Source organism: Rutilus rutilus (assembly GCF_951802725.1).
Source record: "Rutilus rutilus genome assembly, chromosome: 1".
In the NCBI taxonomy this organism is placed as follows: Eukaryota; Metazoa; Chordata; class Actinopteri; order Cypriniformes; family Leuciscidae; genus Rutilus; species Rutilus rutilus.
Window position 1 is genome coordinate 59,237,866 of NC_140209.1, and position 18,962 is coordinate 59,256,827.

Genomic DNA, 18,962 nt, shown 5'->3' on the forward strand with positions numbered 1-18,962 from the left:
GGGATGAAGCCCTGAGGACAGACTGACAGTCGCCCCCAATAATTTACAAAACTCTTGCCAAAATTTGGACACAAATTGGGGTCCTCTGTCGGAAACCCCATCTGTCGGGAGGCCATGTAAGCGAAAGACGTGATTAACGACGGTCAACGCTGTCTCCTTGGCTGAGGGTAATTTGGGCAAGGGAATGAAATGTGCCGCCTTCGAGAACCGGTCCACCACGGTCAAAACTACCGTGTTACCCTGGGAGGGTGGTGACAAAATCTAGCGAAATGTGGGACCAGGGTCTCGAAGGGACAGGCAGCGGTTGAAGTAGCCCATCTGGGGGTCGATTGGAAGTCTTACCAATGGCGCAAACAGAGCAAGCCAAAACAAAACTGTGAACGTCACGAGCCATGAGTGGCCACCAGAATCGTTGCTTGACCAAAAACTTGGTACGACTAACTCCTGGATGACAAGCCACGTTGGAACAATGCCCCCACTGAATAACGGACCGTAATCCCTCTGGTACAAATAAGCGATTCAGTGGGCAACCGGCCGGGGGCGTTACCCCTTCTAAGGCTCTCTTGACCTTCGATTCGACCTCCCATATGAGTGTAGAGACAAATAGATTCTCGGGTAAAATGCACTCGGGAGTAGACGGGCTTTCGGAACGGTCAAAAATGCGCGATAAAGAATCAGGTTTGATGTTCTTGGAACCCGGGCGGTACGAGAGTGTAAAATCAAAACGTCCGAAAAAAAAGTGCCCACCGAGCCTGCCTGGAGGTCAATCTTTTGGCGGTTCTAATGTATTCCAGATTCTTGTGGTAGGTCCAGACGATAAAAGGTACCCCCGACCCTTCCAACCAGTGACGCCATTCTTCCAACGCTAACTTGACTGCCAACAACTCTGTTACCAATGTCATAATTGCGTTCGGCAGGGGACAAACGATGGGACAAAAACGCGCATGGGTGCATTCTGTCGTCTGTGGGAGAACGCTGGGATATCACTGCACCTACCCCCACCTCTGACGCATCGACCTCCACCACGAACTGACGTGATGGATCAGGGGTAATCAGGATGGGAGCCGAAACAAAGCGGCTCTTGAGTTTGGCAAACGCAGCCTCAGCTGCGTCTGACCACCTGAACGTAGTCTTGGGGGAGGTCAAGGCGGTCAGAGGTGAGGCTAGTTGGCTGAAATTACGAATAAACCGTCTGTAGAAATTGGCGAACCCCAGAAACCGCTGTAGGGCCTTACGGGAATCTGGACTTGGCCACTCTACTACAGCCTTAACTTTCTCAGGATCCATGCGTATTCCCTCAGACGACACAATGTAACCTAGGAAAGGAACAGACTGTGCATGAAAAAAAAAAAAAAAAAAAAAAAAAAAAAACACAACACACGAACATAACTTGCCTTTAGGCGGAGTAGGACCTGGCAGTAAATCTATTGCACAGTCATAGGGACGGTGCGGAGGAAGAGAAGCAGCCCGAGACTTACTGAACACTTCCTTCAGGTACTGGTACTCCGCGGGCACGTTAAATAAATCCACTGCCTCCTCCTGAAACACAGAGACAGAAACAGACGAACAAGCAGACACAAGACAGGACTCATGACATTTAGTGCTCCATTCCAGTACTGCTCGCTGCTGCCAGTCTATCTTGGGGTTGTGGTTGAGTAGCCAGGGATGTCCTAGAACAATGGGTGCAAGGGGTGAGTCCAGTATGTAAAATGAAAGGGTTTCAGTGTGATTGCCTGACGTGACGAGCGTGATGGGTCCGGTGGTGAATGTGATGTTGGGTAGGTCTTGACCGTTGAGTGCGTGGACTTCAATCTTGTGTGTAAGTGGTAGGAGGGGAACTTGAAACTTGTGCGCAAAAGAACAGTCCATGAAGTTACCTTCGGCCCCTGAATCCACTAGTGCTTGACAGTCGTGCTCGTGGGCTGACCATCTTAGTCTTACTGGGAGGAGCGTAGATGTAGATGAGGTCTTCTCGGCGGAGATCCCACCCGACAGTAGCCTCATTTTTACTGTCGGGCTTGGCCTTTTACTGGGCAGTTGAAAGCGAAGTGTCCTGATGCCCCGCAGTACAGGCAGAGCCCTTGGGATCTCCGCCTCTCCTTCTCTCGAGTAAGCCGAGCTCGCCCGACCTGCATGGGCTCGTGATCGTAAACGGGGCTGACCGCATCCCCGCCGCTGGACCGTTGATGTTCGGCTTCTCCCGTCAGTCGGCTGGGTAGCCTCCGCCGCTCGACCCGAGATAAACGTGCGTCTACTCGAAGAGCCAGTTCGATTAAGCCATTGAGGGACGTGGGCAGGTCCAGGGCGTAGATCTCCCTCTGGATGCGGTCAGCCAGCCCATGCAGGAACATGTCCCACTGCGCTTCCTCGTTCCATTGACACTCTACCGCCAGAGTCTTAAATTCAATAGAATAGTCAGAGACTGACCTCTCTCCTTGCTTGAGCTAAGCTAGTACGCGGGCCGCCTCTCTCCCGGTGCTGGCGCGGTCAAAGACTTGTTTCATCTCGGCGGAGAGTGTCTGGAACGAGGTGCAGCATGGGTCTTGATTCTCCCACACCGCCGTTCCCCAAAGTGCTGCCTTCCCAGTCAAGAGCGTGAGCACGAACGCCACTTTGGCCGATTCGCTGGAGAAAGTCCTAGGTTGCAGGGAGAAATGCATCGAACAGCGGGTAAAAAACGCTCTGCAAAAACTGGGCTCACCTGCGTAGGACTCAGGTACAGGAAGGCGGGGCTCTGACTGGGAGGCATTGTCCGATGGTGTGGGGGGAACAGCCGGTGTGGGTGGCGCAGCGGGACTTCGCATAAGTTGGAGTTGCTGGGTGAGCTCAGACACCTGTGTCACCAGCGCCTGAACTGCTCTCGCTGTGTCGTTGAGATTCTTCTCCTGTTGATCCATTCGCATGATGATGATGATGATGATGATGATGATGATGAATGATGAATGATGAATGATGAATGATGATGATGATGAGCTTGCTGCTTCCATGGTATGGTCAGATCGTTCTGTCATGGTTACAAACAGACAGAAGCAAGTGTGCAAGTAAAACACTGTTTATTGAATGAAGTCCGGTGATGAAGTGGCAGACTGGTGACACAGGGACTAGATGGTCAGCGAAGGTGTCCGTGAAGTGAAGTGATGCAGACGTGACGATCCAAGTGAAAACGTAACCCGGGTGAACAGGAAACAGGAACGCCGACAGGAACAGGATCACACACGGGAGACATCAAACAACGATCTGACAATGAGAGGAGAGTGTGGTGAGGATTTAAAGGTGCGTGAATGAGCTGCAGCTGGAGTGATGAACGAGATCAGCTGGACCGCTGATCAGTCAGGATGAGCGGTGACGCCCACTCACACACACATAACAACAGTAACACGAGACGAGAAGGAAACAATGAATTTACGAACCGTGACAGTAAGCCTGTCAGCCATAGCTGCTCTATTCTTAATTTTTTCATTATAAAATACAGTAATTTTTATAATAAAGGCTTTTAATATCCCGCAGTATAGCCTATCATTTTATGTAGCAGGGTGCAGGCTAGCCCTGAAATTATAAGGCGATAATATACCCAAATTTATTTAAATACACAAACTGTTAAAACACGTCAACGAGTGAATCTCTGAACTGGTGTGAGTGATTTGAGGCAGGGCTAATTTTTGCATATTCATAGAACCACGTATACTAAACGAGGCAATGGTGTAGAGTTACATTCAAGCAATTTTAAGGCATGAAGAACTTTAAAGAAAAAAAAAAAGTTTAAATGTCATTTTGTTGATCAAAGATGAGTATTAAGGGATACAATTGACTACAGGGGGACTTTAAGACCAAATAACTGGTCATGTGAAAGTGCACACTCTTCAAGAATTCATAAGGGCAGTTCTTGCATGGCCACATATTTAAAGCTCTCAAGCACTGTTCACATCCTGTATTAAGATGGTATTAATTTTGGTAGATCGGATCACAATTAGACATTCCTGTTTACACCTGGTGTTTTAATTAGTCTCCTTTGTTCACTTCTGTCCTAATTTCTTCAAGGAGAGGGTCTACGTTTTGCTATTGTGACATTTGTGAAAAAAAAAAAAAAACATACGGAGAGCAGCAGCTTTCATTTCTGCTGACAGTCATAATACCACACCAAACGAATTTAAAAAAATCAGAAATGGTGAGAAACTCGTGTAACCCCTCATCCAGCCCTCTTCTGTGCGGGTCTCCGGCGTGGGAGTTATGCACTCGAGCAAGGAGGCTAAAGACTGCAGTCTCTAGCATCAGTTGCTAGAGCGCCTCTTGAGTTCAGGAAAGTGAAGTTTTAGCAACTACTAGCTGGTCTGTTACACTTGGTACATTTGTCTTCAAACCAAACTTAGGTCTTCAGCCGACAGAGTTTAAAATCACATCTGCTAGTGCACTTCCTATAATGTTTTATTAGGTCAGTAGGCGGTAGAATAGGCCGTTTTGCAGATGTTCAAAACACATGAGTGTCTACACTATGAAAGTAATCTGGCCAACAAGTGACATTACAGGGCCTTGGGCATGCCTGAGTATCAATGTGTAGTTATGTTAGTCCAGCCATTAATGTAAAGTCACAAACAGAAGTTACACAACCCTTAATTTGATACCATGTAAAACATGAATGGGGAGCTTAGCAAATAGTTAAGTTAAATGGATTGGGCGGAAGCTTGGCCCATTTAGTTCAAGTCTAGAACCTCAATGTACAAAAGAAAAGGTTTTAGTAGTGCTGCCCCACAACTCAAACTGAGAACCGTTATGAAAAACTCCAGTAGAAATCAACACAGAGAAACTAATGTTGGGTTTCAGGGAGTTTATTAAACTAAATTCACATGACCAGGATGACTTCTCCACTAGACACCACAGTTTGCCCACTAGAGATGGTCTTGACGTGCGTGTCTCTTCCTGTAAAAAGTGGTAGAAGCATGAGGGGCATTTAAAAACAAAAAAAAATTCAGTTCCTGAAGTCAATTTACAGCAAGCACTCACTTTTCCTAGTGCAGCTTTGCTCACAGGAGCCAGAAGAGGGATGGCACACCGCTGTACTACAGTGGATGAAGATCTAACAGAGGGGAAAGGGTTAAACCATAGAATTCACTATAAAAAAGCACCAATATTAAGGCTTGAGGTAAGGCTGCGGAGCATACGGTTTCCTGCAGAGGAGCCAGTGATGCTGGATCTACAAATGTGAACATCTTCACAACAAAGCGCTTGTAGTGGGTGGGAAACTGAAGACCAGAAGATCCAGCCACTGGAACCAATGTGGTCAGGTAACGATCATCCTGGTAAGGGCATCTGAAAGGCAAAGAGGCAGTCAGAAATGCCTTACAGCACATGGATAAAGACTGGCCTTACTCACCCATCAACCAGAAGGTCCCATTGGGGTAGACTGAGTGGATTGGGGGTTTGTGTCGCCCAACAATGTCCCAGCATCAGGACAATGTTGGGGTCGGTCCTCTCCAAAATGCGCACCTCAACATACACGGGTTCTCGCAGGACTTTTGTAACTGGATAATCAGCATCACTGTAGTAGGATGTGTACGCCTCATCCCCTGAGGATACAGTGTTTAACTAGAAACTGATGCAACCTGGAGTTTGAGGCTTTAGGCATACTTGGGACAAACACTTACCTTCTGCACAGCCTTTAGTGACACATTGACCATTTGCCAGTCTAAGCTCCACCCTGAGGGGTCCAGGAGCAGCTACTGGTGGAGGTGGAGGAACAGTGTTGACCTCCACAACCAGAGCTTCCACAGAAGTACCAGAGTACCTACACTGGAAGAGAAGCCTGGACAAACCATGAGCTTGTAGCATTTGTCAAGGATTAACATTTATGATAGAGCATACGTGACCTACTCAAAATGGCTGTCCCTTGTGATGGAACCAAGTGGTCCGATACCCACTTCATACGAGGAGATCATTCTGTTTTCATACACCACATATCCACTGTCCTCCTGCAAATAGTAACACTGTTGGCATCCAGTCCATTCTAAGCCATGCAGAAGAAAACCACAAGCAGCTACTCACCATCATGCTTGTGCCACACGCAGTGACAGGGAACTGGTATATAACAAAGAAAGGTGTGGATCCCACAGGACTGCAAGCTGGATCACTTCCACCCTGGAGACGGACTGAATCCAGGCTCAATCGAGGCAGCGTAACATCTCTAGCCACCACTACCACAAACTGGCCATCTCTTATACACTGGACAGTCACTGGAATGAGTTACAAGAGCAGGTTATTGCTAAAGATCAGTTTAACATGAACACCTTTGCATTGGATCAACACTCTTACCTGCCTTCCCATAGTAACACTGCTGTCCGTTAAAGCAGCAGTTGATAGCTGCACACTCAGCACCACTGATACCAGGGGGTCCACATTGGATCTGCTCATAATCAGCTACAGCACATTTGTCAAGGGGCTCTGCCTGTGCCACTGGCTGCTTAGGCTGAAACTGCTGAGGAAACTGTTGACTAGCTTGCTGTTGAACTGACTGAGGAAACTGTTGACTAGCTTGCTGTTGAACTGACTGAGGAAACTGTTGACTAGCTTGCTGTTGAACTGACTGAGGAAACTGTTGACTAGCTTGCAGTTGAACTAACTGAGGAAACTGTTGACTAGCTTGCTGTTGAACTGGCCGAGGAAACTGTTGACTAGCTTGCTGTTGCAACCGCTGGTCAGTTTGCTGGAACATCAGAGTTTGAGGATTCTGGGGCAGATAACTCCACTGTGGAACAGCATGACAGAAAACACCAAACCAAACACAAAGTGCAAGAAACTGATACACAAACCAACTTCCTGCCATTGTTCAACAGTTAGTCACACTATTGAGATGCTGCCCTTTGGTCTTTTTGTACCATACAGACTTTGGCTAATTAATGATAATTCCTCCCTCTTCATTAACAGTCATGATTCTCCAGACTTGCATGAGTGGGAGTTCATGCAACTGGGTGATTCTATTGGCTCTTAAAGGTTTTTTAAAAAATTTTCTTTCCACCTTTTTTGAACATACACAAAAGCACATATTGAGCTGAATTCAGAATAGTATGCTAGTACTATTTCTGCCATGGTTTTATCCTTCATTAGCTGAATATTTGAGACAGATCTAATCAGATCTGAATCTAACAGCTGGACCAGAATGCAATTGTTTAGTTCAAATGGTTATATCTCTCTTCTTTTTTCTAAAAAAAACAACAACAAAGTTTCATATTTGTACTAAATACTATGGATTTGTTTTATTTATTAATATTATTCTTTTATTTTTATATGTAGCTTTTCCAGGTCAATGGACCCGAATACAATAGGAGGGTTAAATATAAGTATCAAGAAAGAAAGAAAGAAAGAAAGAAAGAAGAGCAAGATTCTCCATTACTTCTACAACAAATTATAGAATATTTTTAAATCTAATCAAACAACTTAAGTGTTGTTGTTTTTTTTTATTGTTTTTTTATTAATATTATTATGTCCATGGCTTCTTAAAATAGTTGTAACTTTAAAGGAATAGTTCACTTCAAAATTTTAATTCTGGGGGAAAAAAAGAAGATATTTTAAGACAGTTGATTTCCCATTGACTTCCATAGTAGAATAAAAAAAAATAAAAAAAAAATACTATGGAAGTCAATGGGGTGCATCAATGGTTTAGTTACTGACTTTCAAAATTATTTTCTTTTCATAAGGGTAATGTTACTATGATATTGTAAGCCTGTCTCAGCCATAGCTGCTCTATTCTTAATTTTTTCATTATAAAATACAGTAATTTTTATAATAAAGGCTTTTAATATTCTGCAGACACCGTAATATCCTTCAGTACAGCCTATCATCTTATGTAGAAGGGTGCAGGCTAGCCCTGAAATTATAAGGCGATAATATACCCCAAATTTATTGAAATACACATTTATTGTCTTGTCAGAGGAGGATGGGCTCCATCCAAAGTTTTTCTCTTCACCTAAACATATTATGGAACTATTTTACCTGCTGCCATCACCTTTGTCTCCAGTGGGACAAATACAAATAACAGATTTCACAATGAAAGCGCTCAAAAGCATTATTTCTCTAAACTGTTAAAACACGTCAACGAGTGAATCTCTGAACTGGTGTGAGTGATTTGAGGCAGGGCTAATTTTTGCATATTCATAGAACCACGTATACTAAATGAGGCAACGGTGTAGAGTTACATTCAAGCAATTTTAAGGAATGAAGACCTTTAAGCAAAAAAAAAAGTTTAAATGTCATTTTGTTGATCAAAGATGAGTATTAAGGGATAAAATTGACTTACAGGGGGACTTCAAGACCAAATAACTGGTCATGTGAAAGTGCACACTCTTCAAGAACTCATAAGGGCAGTTCTTGCATGGCCACATATTTAAAGCTCTCAAGCACTGTTCACACCCGGTATTAATTTTGGTAGATCGGATCACAATTAGACATTACTGTTTACACTTCTTTTAATTGGTCTCCTTTGTTCACTTCTGCCCTAATTTCTTCCAGGGGAGGGTCTACGTTTTGCGATTGTGACGTTTTTGAAAAAACAGAGCAGCAGCTTTCATTTCTGCTCTGACAGTTGCAATACCACACCGATCACTGAATGAATGTTAAAAATCAGGAATGGTGAGAAACTCGTGTAACCCCTCCACCCAAGTCCTCTTCTGTGCAGGTCTCCGGCATGGGAGTTATGCACTCTAGCAAGGAGGCTAAAGACTGCAGTCTCTAGCATCAGTTGCTAGAGCGCCTCTTGAGTTCAGGAAAGTGAAGTTTTAGCAACTACTAGCTGGCCTGTGTTACACTTGGTACATTGTTTAAATCATGTCTGCTAGCACACTTCCTATGTTTATTATTAGGTCAGTAGGTGGTAGAATAGGCCGTGTTTTGCAGATGTTCAAAACACATGACTATGTTATGAAAGCAATTTGGCTAAATGTGTTTAACTACCTCTGGAAGTGATCAAATAAAGCTAAAAAATATATATTAAACCCTTTATGCATTTACCACAGTCCACTTGTGATTGGATTTACAGAAATGCTTAGAACCAGGTGTAAAAAAGGCCTTGGACAGCAACCTAAGTGGGATGTAACCGTTAAGGGATTAATGCTTAAGCAGTCTACTTCTCAAACATTACTGGGACCATCCAAAAAAAGAAAAAAAAAAAGAAAGAAAAAGCCAACAAGTGACCTTACACTGATTATTGCACCTTGGCCATTCCGGAGTATAATTGTGCAATTATGTTAGTCCAGCCATAAAGTCAAATGTAAAGTCACAAGCAAGTTACACAACCCTTAATTTGATACCATAAAACATGAACAGGGGCCCTAAGTTAGCAACTAGAGCTTAGCAAATTGTTAAGTTAAATGGATTGGGCAGAAGCTTGGCCCATTTAGTTCAAGTCTAGAACCTTGTTTTGGGAAAATTCAGCATTTCTTATAATCATTTGTTTCCAAACTGTTTAATCATATGTTTCTGTGAGGTTTTCCAGCAGCTGAGGAGGGGACAGGAAAGAGCAGGCCAATAGAACAGATAGGCAGGAGGATAGTGAAATACCTGAGCACGAGAAAGAGTTTTGGTTAGAAGAATACAGGGTTAATTAACTAATAAAAGCACCAGGCCCTCTCCTTAGGGAAGCAGGAGGCAATTTAGGTCACAGATGAAGGCCTTTGGGTGTCTCAGGGACAAAGAACAGTGTGACCTGCACCAGGGGGTAGAAACCAGTCCGAACTAGCTGAAGATAGGGGGTATCTTTCTGGAAATTTACAAGAAACCTGGAAGGAGGGGTTTTTTGCCAAGAAACTGTATAAAATGTCTGTTTTATTATGTCTAATGGGTATTCTATTTCAAAGCTGGGTGGCTGCGGCTTTTGTGAAAAGAATCCTCATTGAAATAAACCTTTTCTCTTTATTACAGTTTTGTCTCTTGAAAGTTCTCTTACACCTGATGCTGTTTGATATTAACTTCTCAAAATTGCCATTACAACCTCAATGCACAAAAGAAAAGGGTTTAGTAGTGCTGCCCTACAACTCAAACTGAGAACAGTTATGAAACTCTAGTCAGAAAACACCAAAGAGAAGCTAATGTTGAGTTTCAGGAAGTTTATTAAACTAAATTCACATGACCAGGATTACTTCTCCACTAGACACCAGAGTTTGCCCACTAGAGATGGTCTTGACGGGTGTGTCTCTTCCTGTAAAAAGTGGTAGAAGCATGAGGGGCATTTAAAAACAAAAAGAAACTCAGTTCCTGAAGTCAATTTACAGCAAACACTCACTTTTCCTAGTGCAGCTTTGCTCACAGGAGCCAGAAGAGGGATGGCACACCGCTGTACTACAGTGGATGAAGATCTAACAGAGGGGAAAGGGTTAAACCATAGAATTCACTATAAAAAGCACCAATATTAAGGCTTGAGGTAAGGCTGCGGAGCATACGGTTTCCTGCAGAGGAGCCAGTGATGCTGGATCTACAAATGTGAACATCTTCACAACAAAGCGCTTGTAGTGGGTGGGAAACTGAAGACCAGAAGATCCAGCCACTGGAACCAATGTGGTCAGGTAACGATCATCCGGGTAAGGGCATCTGAAAGGCAAAGAGGCAGTCAGAAATGCCTTACAGCACATGGATAAAGACTGGCCTTACTCACCCATCAACCAGAATGTCCCATTGGGGTAAACTGAGTGGATTGGGGGTTTGTGTCGCCCAGCAATGTCCCAGCATCAGGACAATGTTGGGGTCAGTCCTCTCCAAAATGCGCACCTCAACATACACGGGTTCTCGCAGGACTTTTGTAACTGGATAATCAGCGTCACTGTAGTAGGATGTGTACGCCTCATCCCCTGAGGATACAGTGTTTAACTAGAAACTGATGCAACCTGGAGTTTGAGGCTTTAGGCATACTTGGGACAAACACTTACCTTCTGCACAGCCTTTAGTGACACATTGACCATTTGCCAGTCTAAGCTCCACCCTGAGGGGTCCAGGAGCAGCTACTGGTGGAGGTGGAGGAACAGTGTTGACCTCCACAACCAGAGCTTCCACAGAAGTACCAGAGTACCTACACTGGAAGAGAAGCCTGGACAAACCATGAGCTTGTAGCTTTTGTCAATGATTAACATTTATGATAGAGCATACGTGACCTACTCAAAATGGCTGTCCCTTGTGATGGAACCAAGTGGTCCGATACCCACTTCATACGAGGAGATCATTCTGTTTTCATACACCACATATCCACTGTCCTCCTGCAAATAGTAACTGTTGGCATCCAGTCCATTCTAAGCCATGCAGAACAAAACCACAAGCAGCTACTCACCATCATGCTTGTGCCACACGCAGTGACAGGGAACTGGTATATAACAAAGAAAGGTGTGGATCCCACAGGACTGCAAGCTGGATCACTTCCACCCTGGAGACGGACTGAATCCAGGCTCAATCGAGGCAGCGTAACATCTCTAGCCACAACTACCACAAACTGACCATCTCTTATACACTGGACAGTCACTGGAATGAGTTACAAGAGCAGGTTATTGCTGAAGATCAGTTTAACATGAACACCTTTGCATTGGATCAACACTCTTACCTGCCTTCCCATAGTAACACTGCTGTCCGTTAAAGCAGCAGTTGATAGCTGCACACTCAGCACCGCTGATACCAGGGGGTCCACATTGGATCTGCTCATAATCAGCTACAGCACATTTGTCAAGGGGCTCTGCCTGTGCCACTGGCTGCTTAGGCTGAAACTGCTGAGGAAACTGTTGACTAGCTTGCTGTTGAACTGACTGAAGAAACTGTTGACTAGCTTGCTGTTGAACTGACTGAGGAAGCTGTTGACTAGCTTGCTGTTGAACTGACTGAGGAAACTGTTGACTAGCTTGCTGTTGAACTGACTGAGGAAACTGTTGACTAGCTTGCTGAGGAAACTGTAGACCAGCTTGCTGTTGAACTGGCCAAGGAAACTGTTGACTAGCTTGCTGTTGAATTGGCCGAGGAAACTGTTGACTAGCTTGCTGTTGAAATGGCCAAGGAAACTGTTGACTAGCTTGCTGTTGAACTGGCCGAGGAAACTGTTGACTAGCGTGCTGTTGAACTGGCTGAGGAAACTGTTGACTAGCTTGCTGTTGAACTGGCCGAGGAAACTGTTGACTAGCTTGCTGTTGAAACCGCTGGTCAGTTTGCTGGAACATCAGAGTTTGAGGACTCTGGGGCAGATTACTCCACTGTGGAACAGCATGACAGAAAACACCAAACCAAACACAAAGTGCCAGAGACTGCTGCACACACCAACTTCCTGCCATTGTTCAACAGTTAGTCACACTATTGAGATACTGCCCTTTGGTCTTTTTGTACCATACAGACTTTGGCTAATTAATGATAATTCCTCCCTCTTCATTAACAGTCATGATTCTCCAGACTTGCATGAGTGGGAGTTTATGCAACTGGGTGATTATATTGGCTCTTAAAGGTTTTTTGTTTTTTTTCTTTCCACCTTTTTTGAACATACACAAAAGCACATATTGAGCTGAATTCAGAATAGTAGTACTATTTCTGCCATTGTTTTATCCTTCATTAGCTGAATATATGAGACAGATCTAGGCCCCGTTTACATGATGGGAAAACACAGATATTTGATATTTGAAAACTATTATTTCTAAAAACTCTGGCCAAAGTGGAGATTTCTGAAAACACCGGTTATGTGTTGCCGTGTCAACTGGGAGAAACGGGGTTTTAGGTTCTCAAACGTCACATTATGCGCCAGAAAATGCTTACGTCATGTAAGCGCCCTATGTTTAGAGTTTGTTTGGCTACCATTTGATCATGGATGCTGTTAAGGTGGTACTCATTTTTACTTCTGTGCAAACGCTTTTGGCCTGTTTGCATTTGCTTCGCTGTCTGTCCACTCAAACGAACCTTGCTTTGTCTGTTGTTTTGAAAGGAACTGGAAGTCACTCGTTGTTGTCGATTTTGAGGATTCTGATTGGCTTGCATGGCTTTATCCTTCTCCCTACACTGCCACCCATAGGTTTGGCATAGTTATGATGTTGCTCGACGGCGTATTTATGCGGGTTGTGTGCACGATGTTATTTTTGAAAACGGAGGGGGAGAAATATTAGTTTCTCTAAATACCCGGCTATGTCTAAATGTGGCCCTAATCAGATTTGAATCTAACAGCTGGACCAGAATGCAATTGTTTAGTTCAAATGGTTATATCTCTCTTCTTTTTTGTAAAAAAAAAAAGTTTCATATTTGTACTAAACACTATGGATTTTTTTATTTATAATTATTATTATTTTATATGTAGCTTTTCCAGGTCAATGGACCTGAATACAATAGGAGGGTTAAATATAAGTATCAAGAAAGAAAGAAAGAAAGAAAGAAAGAAAGAAAGAAGACCAAGATTCTCCATACAACAAATTATAGAATATTTTACAATCTAATCAAACAACTTAAGTGTTGTTAATTTTTTTTATTTTTTTATTATTATTATTATCTCCGTGGCTTCTTAAAAAAGTTGTAACTTTAAAGGAATAGTTCACTTCAAAATTTAAATTCTGGGGGGGGAAAAAAAAGATATTTTAAGACAGTTGATTTCCCATTGACTTCCATAGTAGAATAAAAAAAAATACTATGGAAGTCAATGGGGTGCATCAACGGTTTAGTTACTGACATTCAAAATTATTTTCTTTTCATAAGGGTAATGTTACTATGATATTGTAAGCCTGTCAGCCATAGCTGCTCTATTCTTAATTTTTTTCATTATAAAATACAGTAATTTTTATAATAAAGGCTTTTAATATCCTGCAGGCACCGTAATATCCTTCAGTATAGCCTATCATTTTATGTAGAAGGGCGCAGGCTAGCCCTGAAATTATAAGGCGATAATATACCCCAAATTTATTGAAATACACATTTATTGTCTTGTCAGAGGAGGATGGGCTCCATCCAAAGTTTTTCTCTTCACCTAAACATATGGAACTATTTTACCTGCTGCCATCACCTTTGTCTCCAGTGGGACAAATACAAATAACAGATTTCGCAATGAAAGCGCTCAAAAGCATTATTTCTCTAAACTGTTAAAACACGTCAACGAGTGAATCTCTGAACTGGTGTGAGTGATTTGAGGCAGGGCTAATTTTTGCATATTCATAGAACCACGTATACTAAATGAGGCAACGGTGTAGAGTTACATTCAAGCAATTTTAAGGCATGAAGAACTTTTCAAGCGAAAAAAGTTTCAATATGTCATTTTGTTGATCGAAGATGAGTTTTAAGGGATAAAATTGACTACAGGGGGACTTCAAGACCAAATAACTGGTCATGTGAAAGTACACACTCTTCAAGAACTCATAAGGGCAGTTCTTGCATGGCCACATATTTAAAGCTCTCAAACACTGTTCACACCCGGTAGTAAGATGGTATTAATTTTGGTTGATCGGATCACAATTAGACATTCCTGTTTACAACTGGTGTTTTAATTGATCTCCTTTGTTCACTTCTGTCCTAATTTCTTCAAGGGGAGGGTCTACGTTTTGCCATTGTGACGTTTTTGAAAAAAAAAAAAAAAAAAAACCCAGAGCAGCAGCTTTCATTTCTGCTCTGACAGTCGCAATACCACACCGAACACTGAATGAATGTTAAAAATCAGGAATGGTGAGAAACTTGTGTAACCCCTCATCCAGGTCCTATTCGCCCTCTTCTGTGCGGGTCTCCAGCATGGGAGTTATGCACTCTAGTAAGGAGGCTAAAGACTGCAGTCTCTAGCATCAGTCACTAGAGCGCCTCTTGAGTTCAGAAAAGTGAAGTTTTAGCAACTACTAGCTGGCCTGTGTTACACTTGGTACATTTGTCTTCAAACCAAACTTAAGTCTTCAGCCAACAGAGTTTAAAATCACGTCTGCTAGCGCACTTCCCATGTTTATTATTAGGTCAGTAGGCGGTAGAATAGGCCGTGTTTTGCAGATGTTCAAAACACATGAGCGTCTACACTATGAAAGCAATCTGGCTGAATGCATACCTCTGGAAGGTATCAAAAAAAAAATTCATATTAATCCCTTTATGCATTTACCAGTCCACTTGTGATTGGATTTACAAAAATGCTTAGTGCCAGGTGTAAAAAAGGCCTTGGACAGCAACCTAAGTGGGATGTAACCGTTAAGGGATTAATGCTTAAGCAGTCTACTTCTCAAACATTACTGGGACCAACCTAAAATAAATAAAAAAAGCCAACAAGTGACCTTACAGGGCCTTGGCCATGCATTGAGTATCAATGTGCAGTTCTGTTAGTCCAGCCATAAAGTCAAATGTGAAGTCAAACAAGTTACACAACCCTTAATTTGATACCATGTTAAACATGAACGGGGCCCTAAGTTAGCAACTAGAGCTTGGCAAATAGTTAAGTTAAATGGATTGGGCAGAAGCTTTGCCCATTTAGTTCAAGTCTAGAACCTCAATGCACAAAAGAAAAGGGTTTAGTAGTGCTGCCCCTACAACTCAAACTGAACAGTTATGAAAAACTCCAGTCAGAAATCAACACCAAAGAGAAACTAATGTTGAGTTTCAGGAAGTTTATTAAATTAAATTCACATGACCAGGATGACTTCTCCACTAGACACCACAGTTTGCCCACTAGAGATGGTCTTGATGTGCGTGTCTCTTCCTGTAAAAAGTGGTAGAAGCATGATGAGGGGCATTTAAAAACAAAAAAATTCAGTTCCTGTCAATTCAATTTACAGCAAGCACTCACTTTTCCTAGTGCAGCTTTGCTCACAGGAGCCAGAAGAGGGATGGCACACCGCTGTACTACAGTGGATGAAGATCTAACAGAGGGGAAAGGGTTAAACCATAGAATTCACTATAAAAAGCACCAATATTAAGGCTTGAGGTAAGGCTGCGGAGCATACGGTTTCCTGCAGAGGAGCCAGTGATGCTGGATCTACAAATGTGAACATCTTCACAACAAAGCGCTTGTAGTGGGTGGGAAACTGAAGACCAGAAGATCCAGCCACTGGAACCAATGTGGTCAGGTAACGATCATCCTGGTAAGGGCATCTGAAAGGCAAAGAGGCAGTCAGAAATGCCTTACGGCACATGGATAAAGACTGGCCTTACTCACCCATCAACCAGAAGGTCCCATTGGGGTAGACTGAGTGGATTGGGGGTTTGTGTCGCCCAGCAATGTCCCAGCATCAGGACAATGTTGGGGTCAGTCCTCTCCAAAATGCGCACCTCAACATACACGGGTTCTCGCAGGACTTTTGTAACTGGATAATCAGCGTCACTGTAGTAGGATGTGTACGCCTCATCCCCTGAGGATACAGTGTTTAACTAGAAACTGATGCAACCTGGAGTTTGAGGCTTTAGGCATACTTGGGACAAACACTTACCTTCTGCACAGCCTTTAGTGACACATTGACCATTTGCCAGTCTAAGCTCCACCCTGAGGGGTCCAGGAGCAGCTACTGGTGGAGGTGGAGGAACAGTGTTGACCTCCACAACCAGAGCTTCCACAGAAGTAGCAGAGTACCTACACTGGAAGAGAAGCCTGGACAAACCATGAGCTTGTAGCATTTGTCAATTATTAACATTTATGATAGAGCATACGTGACCTACTCAAAATGGCTGTCCCTTGTGATGGAACCAAGTGGTCCGATACCCACTTCATACGAGGAGATCATTCTGTTTTCATACACCACATATCCACTGTCCTCCTGCAAATAGTAACTGTTGGCATCCAATCCATTCTAAGCCATGCAGAACAAAACCACAAGCAGCTACTCACCATCATGCTTGTGCCACACGCAGTGACAGGGAACTGGTATATAACAAAGAAAGGTGTGGATCCCACAGGACTGCAAGATGGGTCACTTCCACCCTGGAGACGGACTGAATCCAGGCTCAATCGAGGCAGCGTAACATCTCTAGCCACCACTACCACAAACTGGCCATCTCTTATACACTGGACAGTCACTGGAATGAGTTACAAGAGCAGGTTATTGCTGAAGATCAGTTGAACATGAACACCTTAGCATTGGATCAACACTCTTACCTGCCTTCCCATAGTAACACTGCTGTCCATTAAAGCAGCAGTTGATAGCTGCACACTCAGCACTGCTGATACCAGGGGGTCCACATTGGATCTGCTCATAATCAGCTACAGCACATTTGTCAAGGGGCTCTGCCTGTGCCACTGGCTGCTTAGGCTGAAACTGCTGAGGAAACTGTTGACTAGCTTGCTGTTGAACTGACTGAGGAAACTGTTGACTAGCTTGCTGTTGAACTGGCCGAGGAAACTGTTGACTAGCTTGCTGTTGAACTGGCCGAGGAAACTGTTGACTAGCTTGCTGTTGAACTGACTGAGGAAGCTGTTGACTAGCTTGCTGTTGAACTGGCTGAGGAAACTGTTGACTAGCTTGCTGTTGAACTGGCCAAGGAAACTGTTGACTAGCTTGCTGTTGAACTGACTGAGGAAACTGTTGACTAGCTTGCTGTTGAACTGGCCAAGGAAACTGTTGACTAGCTTGCTGTTGAACTGACTGAGGAAGCTGTTGACTAGCTTGCTGTTGAACTGACTGAGGAAACTGTTGACTAGCTTGCTGTTGAACTGGCCATGGAAACTGTTGACTAGCTTGCTGTTGAACTGGCCGAGGAATCTGTTGACTAGCTTGCTGTTGAACTGGCCATGGAAACTGTTGACTAGCTTGCTGTTGAACTGGCCGAGGAAACTGTTGACTAGCTTGCTGTTGAAACCGCTGGTCAGTTTGCTGGAACATCAGAGTTTGAGGACTCTGGGGCAGATTACTCCACTGTGGAACAGCATGACAGAAAACACCAAACCAAACACAAAGTGCCAGAGATTGAAGAACACACCAACTTCCTGCCATTGTTCAACAGTTAGTCACACTATTGAGATGCTGCCCTTTGGTCTTTTTGTACCATACAGACTTTGGCTAATTAATGATAATTCCTCCCTCTTCATTAACAGTCATGATTCTCCAGACTTGCATGAGTGGGCGTTTATGCAACTGGGTGATTATATTGGTTCTTAAAGTTTTTTTGTTTTTTTTCTTTCCACCTTTTTTGAACATACACAAAAGCACATATTGAGCTGAATTCAGAATAGTATGCTAGTACTATTTCTGCCATTGTTTTATCCTTCATTAGCTGAATATTTGAGACAGATCTAATCAGATTTGAATCAAACAGCTGGACCAGAATGCAATTGTTTAGTTCAAATGGTTATATCTCTCTTCTTTTTTCTAAAAAAAACAACAACAAAGTTTCATATTTGGACTAAATACTATGGATTTGTTTTATTTATTAATATTATTCTTTTATTTTTATATGTAGCTTTTCCAGGTCAATGGACCCGAATACAATAGGAGGGTTAAATATAAGTATCAAGAAAGAAAGAAAGAAAGAAAGAAAGAAAGAAGAGCAAGATTCTCCATTACTTCTACAACAAATTATAGAATATTTTACAATCTAATGAAACAACTTAAGCGTTGTTGTTTTTTTAGTTTTTTTTTTATTAATATTATTATGTCCATGGCTTCTTAAAATAGTTGTAACTTTAAAGGAATAGTTCACTTCAAAATTTAAATTCTGGGGGAAAAAAAGAAGATATTTTAAGACAGTTGATTTCCCATTGACTTCCATAGTAGAATAAAAAAAGAAAAAAAATACTATGGAAGTCAATGGGGTGCATCAACGGTTTAGTTACTGACATTCAAAATTATTTTCTTTTCATAAGGGTAATGTTACTATGATATTGTAAGCCTGTCTCAGCCATAGCTGCTCTATTCTTAATTTTTTCATTATAAAATACAGTAATTTTTATAATAAAGGCTTTTAATATCCTGCAGGCACCGTAATATCCTTCAGTATAGCCTATCATTTTATGTAGAAGGGCGCAGGCTAGCCCTGAAATTATAAGGCGATAATATACCCCAAATTTATTGAAATACACATTTATTGTCTTG

The 18,962-nt window shown here is 42.8% G+C and overlaps 3 protein-coding genes across 3 annotated transcripts; all 3 read right to left on the reverse strand.

The window, feature by feature from the left end:
* Positions 1-4,788: 4,788 nt before the first annotated feature.
* LOC311294775 (zona pellucida sperm-binding protein 4-like) lies at positions 4,789-6,858 on the reverse strand. The gene is made up of 8 exons (XM_084415804.1): positions 6,304-6,858; positions 6,037-6,224; positions 5,866-5,963; positions 5,640-5,797; positions 5,369-5,561; positions 5,157-5,304; positions 4,999-5,071; positions 4,789-4,914 (listed from the first exon to the last, which is right to left on the reverse strand). Exons 1-8 carry the CDS (start codon positions 6,812-6,814, stop codon positions 4,838-4,840), a joined length of 1,446 nt encoding a protein of 481 aa, XP_084271930.1. The 5' UTR covers positions 6,815-6,858; the 3' UTR covers positions 4,789-4,837.
* A 3,211-nt stretch (positions 6,859-10,069) lies between these two features.
* LOC311294725 (zona pellucida sperm-binding protein 4-like) lies at positions 10,070-12,304 on the reverse strand. The gene is made up of 8 exons (XM_084415742.1): positions 11,567-12,304; positions 11,300-11,487; positions 11,131-11,228; positions 10,905-11,062; positions 10,634-10,826; positions 10,422-10,569; positions 10,265-10,337; positions 10,070-10,180 (listed from the first exon to the last, which is right to left on the reverse strand). Exons 1-8 carry the CDS (start codon positions 12,279-12,281, stop codon positions 10,104-10,106), a joined length of 1,650 nt encoding a protein of 549 aa, XP_084271868.1. The 5' UTR covers positions 12,282-12,304; the 3' UTR covers positions 10,070-10,103.
* Positions 12,305-15,533: 3,229 nt separating this feature from the next.
* LOC311294699 (zona pellucida sperm-binding protein 4-like) lies at positions 15,534-17,987 on the reverse strand. Its single transcript, XM_084415712.1, has 8 exons — positions 17,030-17,987; positions 16,763-16,950; positions 16,594-16,691; positions 16,368-16,525; positions 16,097-16,289; positions 15,885-16,032; positions 15,728-15,800; positions 15,534-15,640 (listed from the first exon to the last, which is right to left on the reverse strand). The coding sequence occupies exons 1-8, from the start codon at positions 17,862-17,864 to the stop codon at positions 15,564-15,566; spliced, it is 1,770 nt and encodes a 589-aa protein (XP_084271838.1). The 5' UTR covers positions 17,865-17,987; the 3' UTR covers positions 15,534-15,563.
* Positions 17,988-18,962: the final 975 nt, after the last annotated feature.

Bases quoted from the DNA above. Each gene is read 5' to 3' on its own strand.
- LOC311294775 (XM_084415804.1), bottom strand. From the start codon at position 6,814: ATGGCAGGAAGTTGGTTTGTGTATCAGTTTCTTGCACTTTGTGTTTGG. The intron at 5,562-5,639 runs GTAAGTGTTTGT...CTGTATCCTCAG, and splicing joins CACTAAAGGCTGTGCAGAAG to GGGATGAGGCGTACACATCC. The intron at 5,305-5,368 runs GTGAGTAAGGCC...TTTGCCTTTCAG, and splicing joins TGGGACCTTCTGGTTGATGG to ATGCCCTTACCAGGATGATC.
- LOC311294699 (XM_084415712.1), bottom strand. From the start codon at position 17,864: ATGGCAGGAAGTTGGTGTGTTCTTCAATCTCTGGCACTTTGTGTTTGG. The intron at 16,526-16,593 runs GTAGGTCACGTA...TGGTTTGTCCAG, and splicing joins ACAAGGGACAGCCATTTTGA to GCTTCTCTTCCAGTGTAGGT. The intron at 15,801-15,884 runs GTATGCTCCGCA...CCCCTCTGTTAG, and splicing joins TGGCTCCTCTGCAGGAAACC to ATCTTCATCCACTGTAGTAC.
- LOC311294725 (XM_084415742.1), bottom strand. From the start codon at position 12,281: ATGGCAGGAAGTTGGTGTGTGCAGCAGTCTCTGGCACTTTGTGTTTGG. The intron at 11,229-11,299 runs GTGAGTAGCTGC...TACTATTTGCAG, and splicing joins CGTGTGGCACAAGCATGATG to GAGGACAGTGGATATGTGGT. The intron at 10,827-10,904 runs GTAAGTGTTTGT...CTGTATCCTCAG, and splicing joins CACTAAAGGCTGTGCAGAAG to GGGATGAGGCGTACACATCC.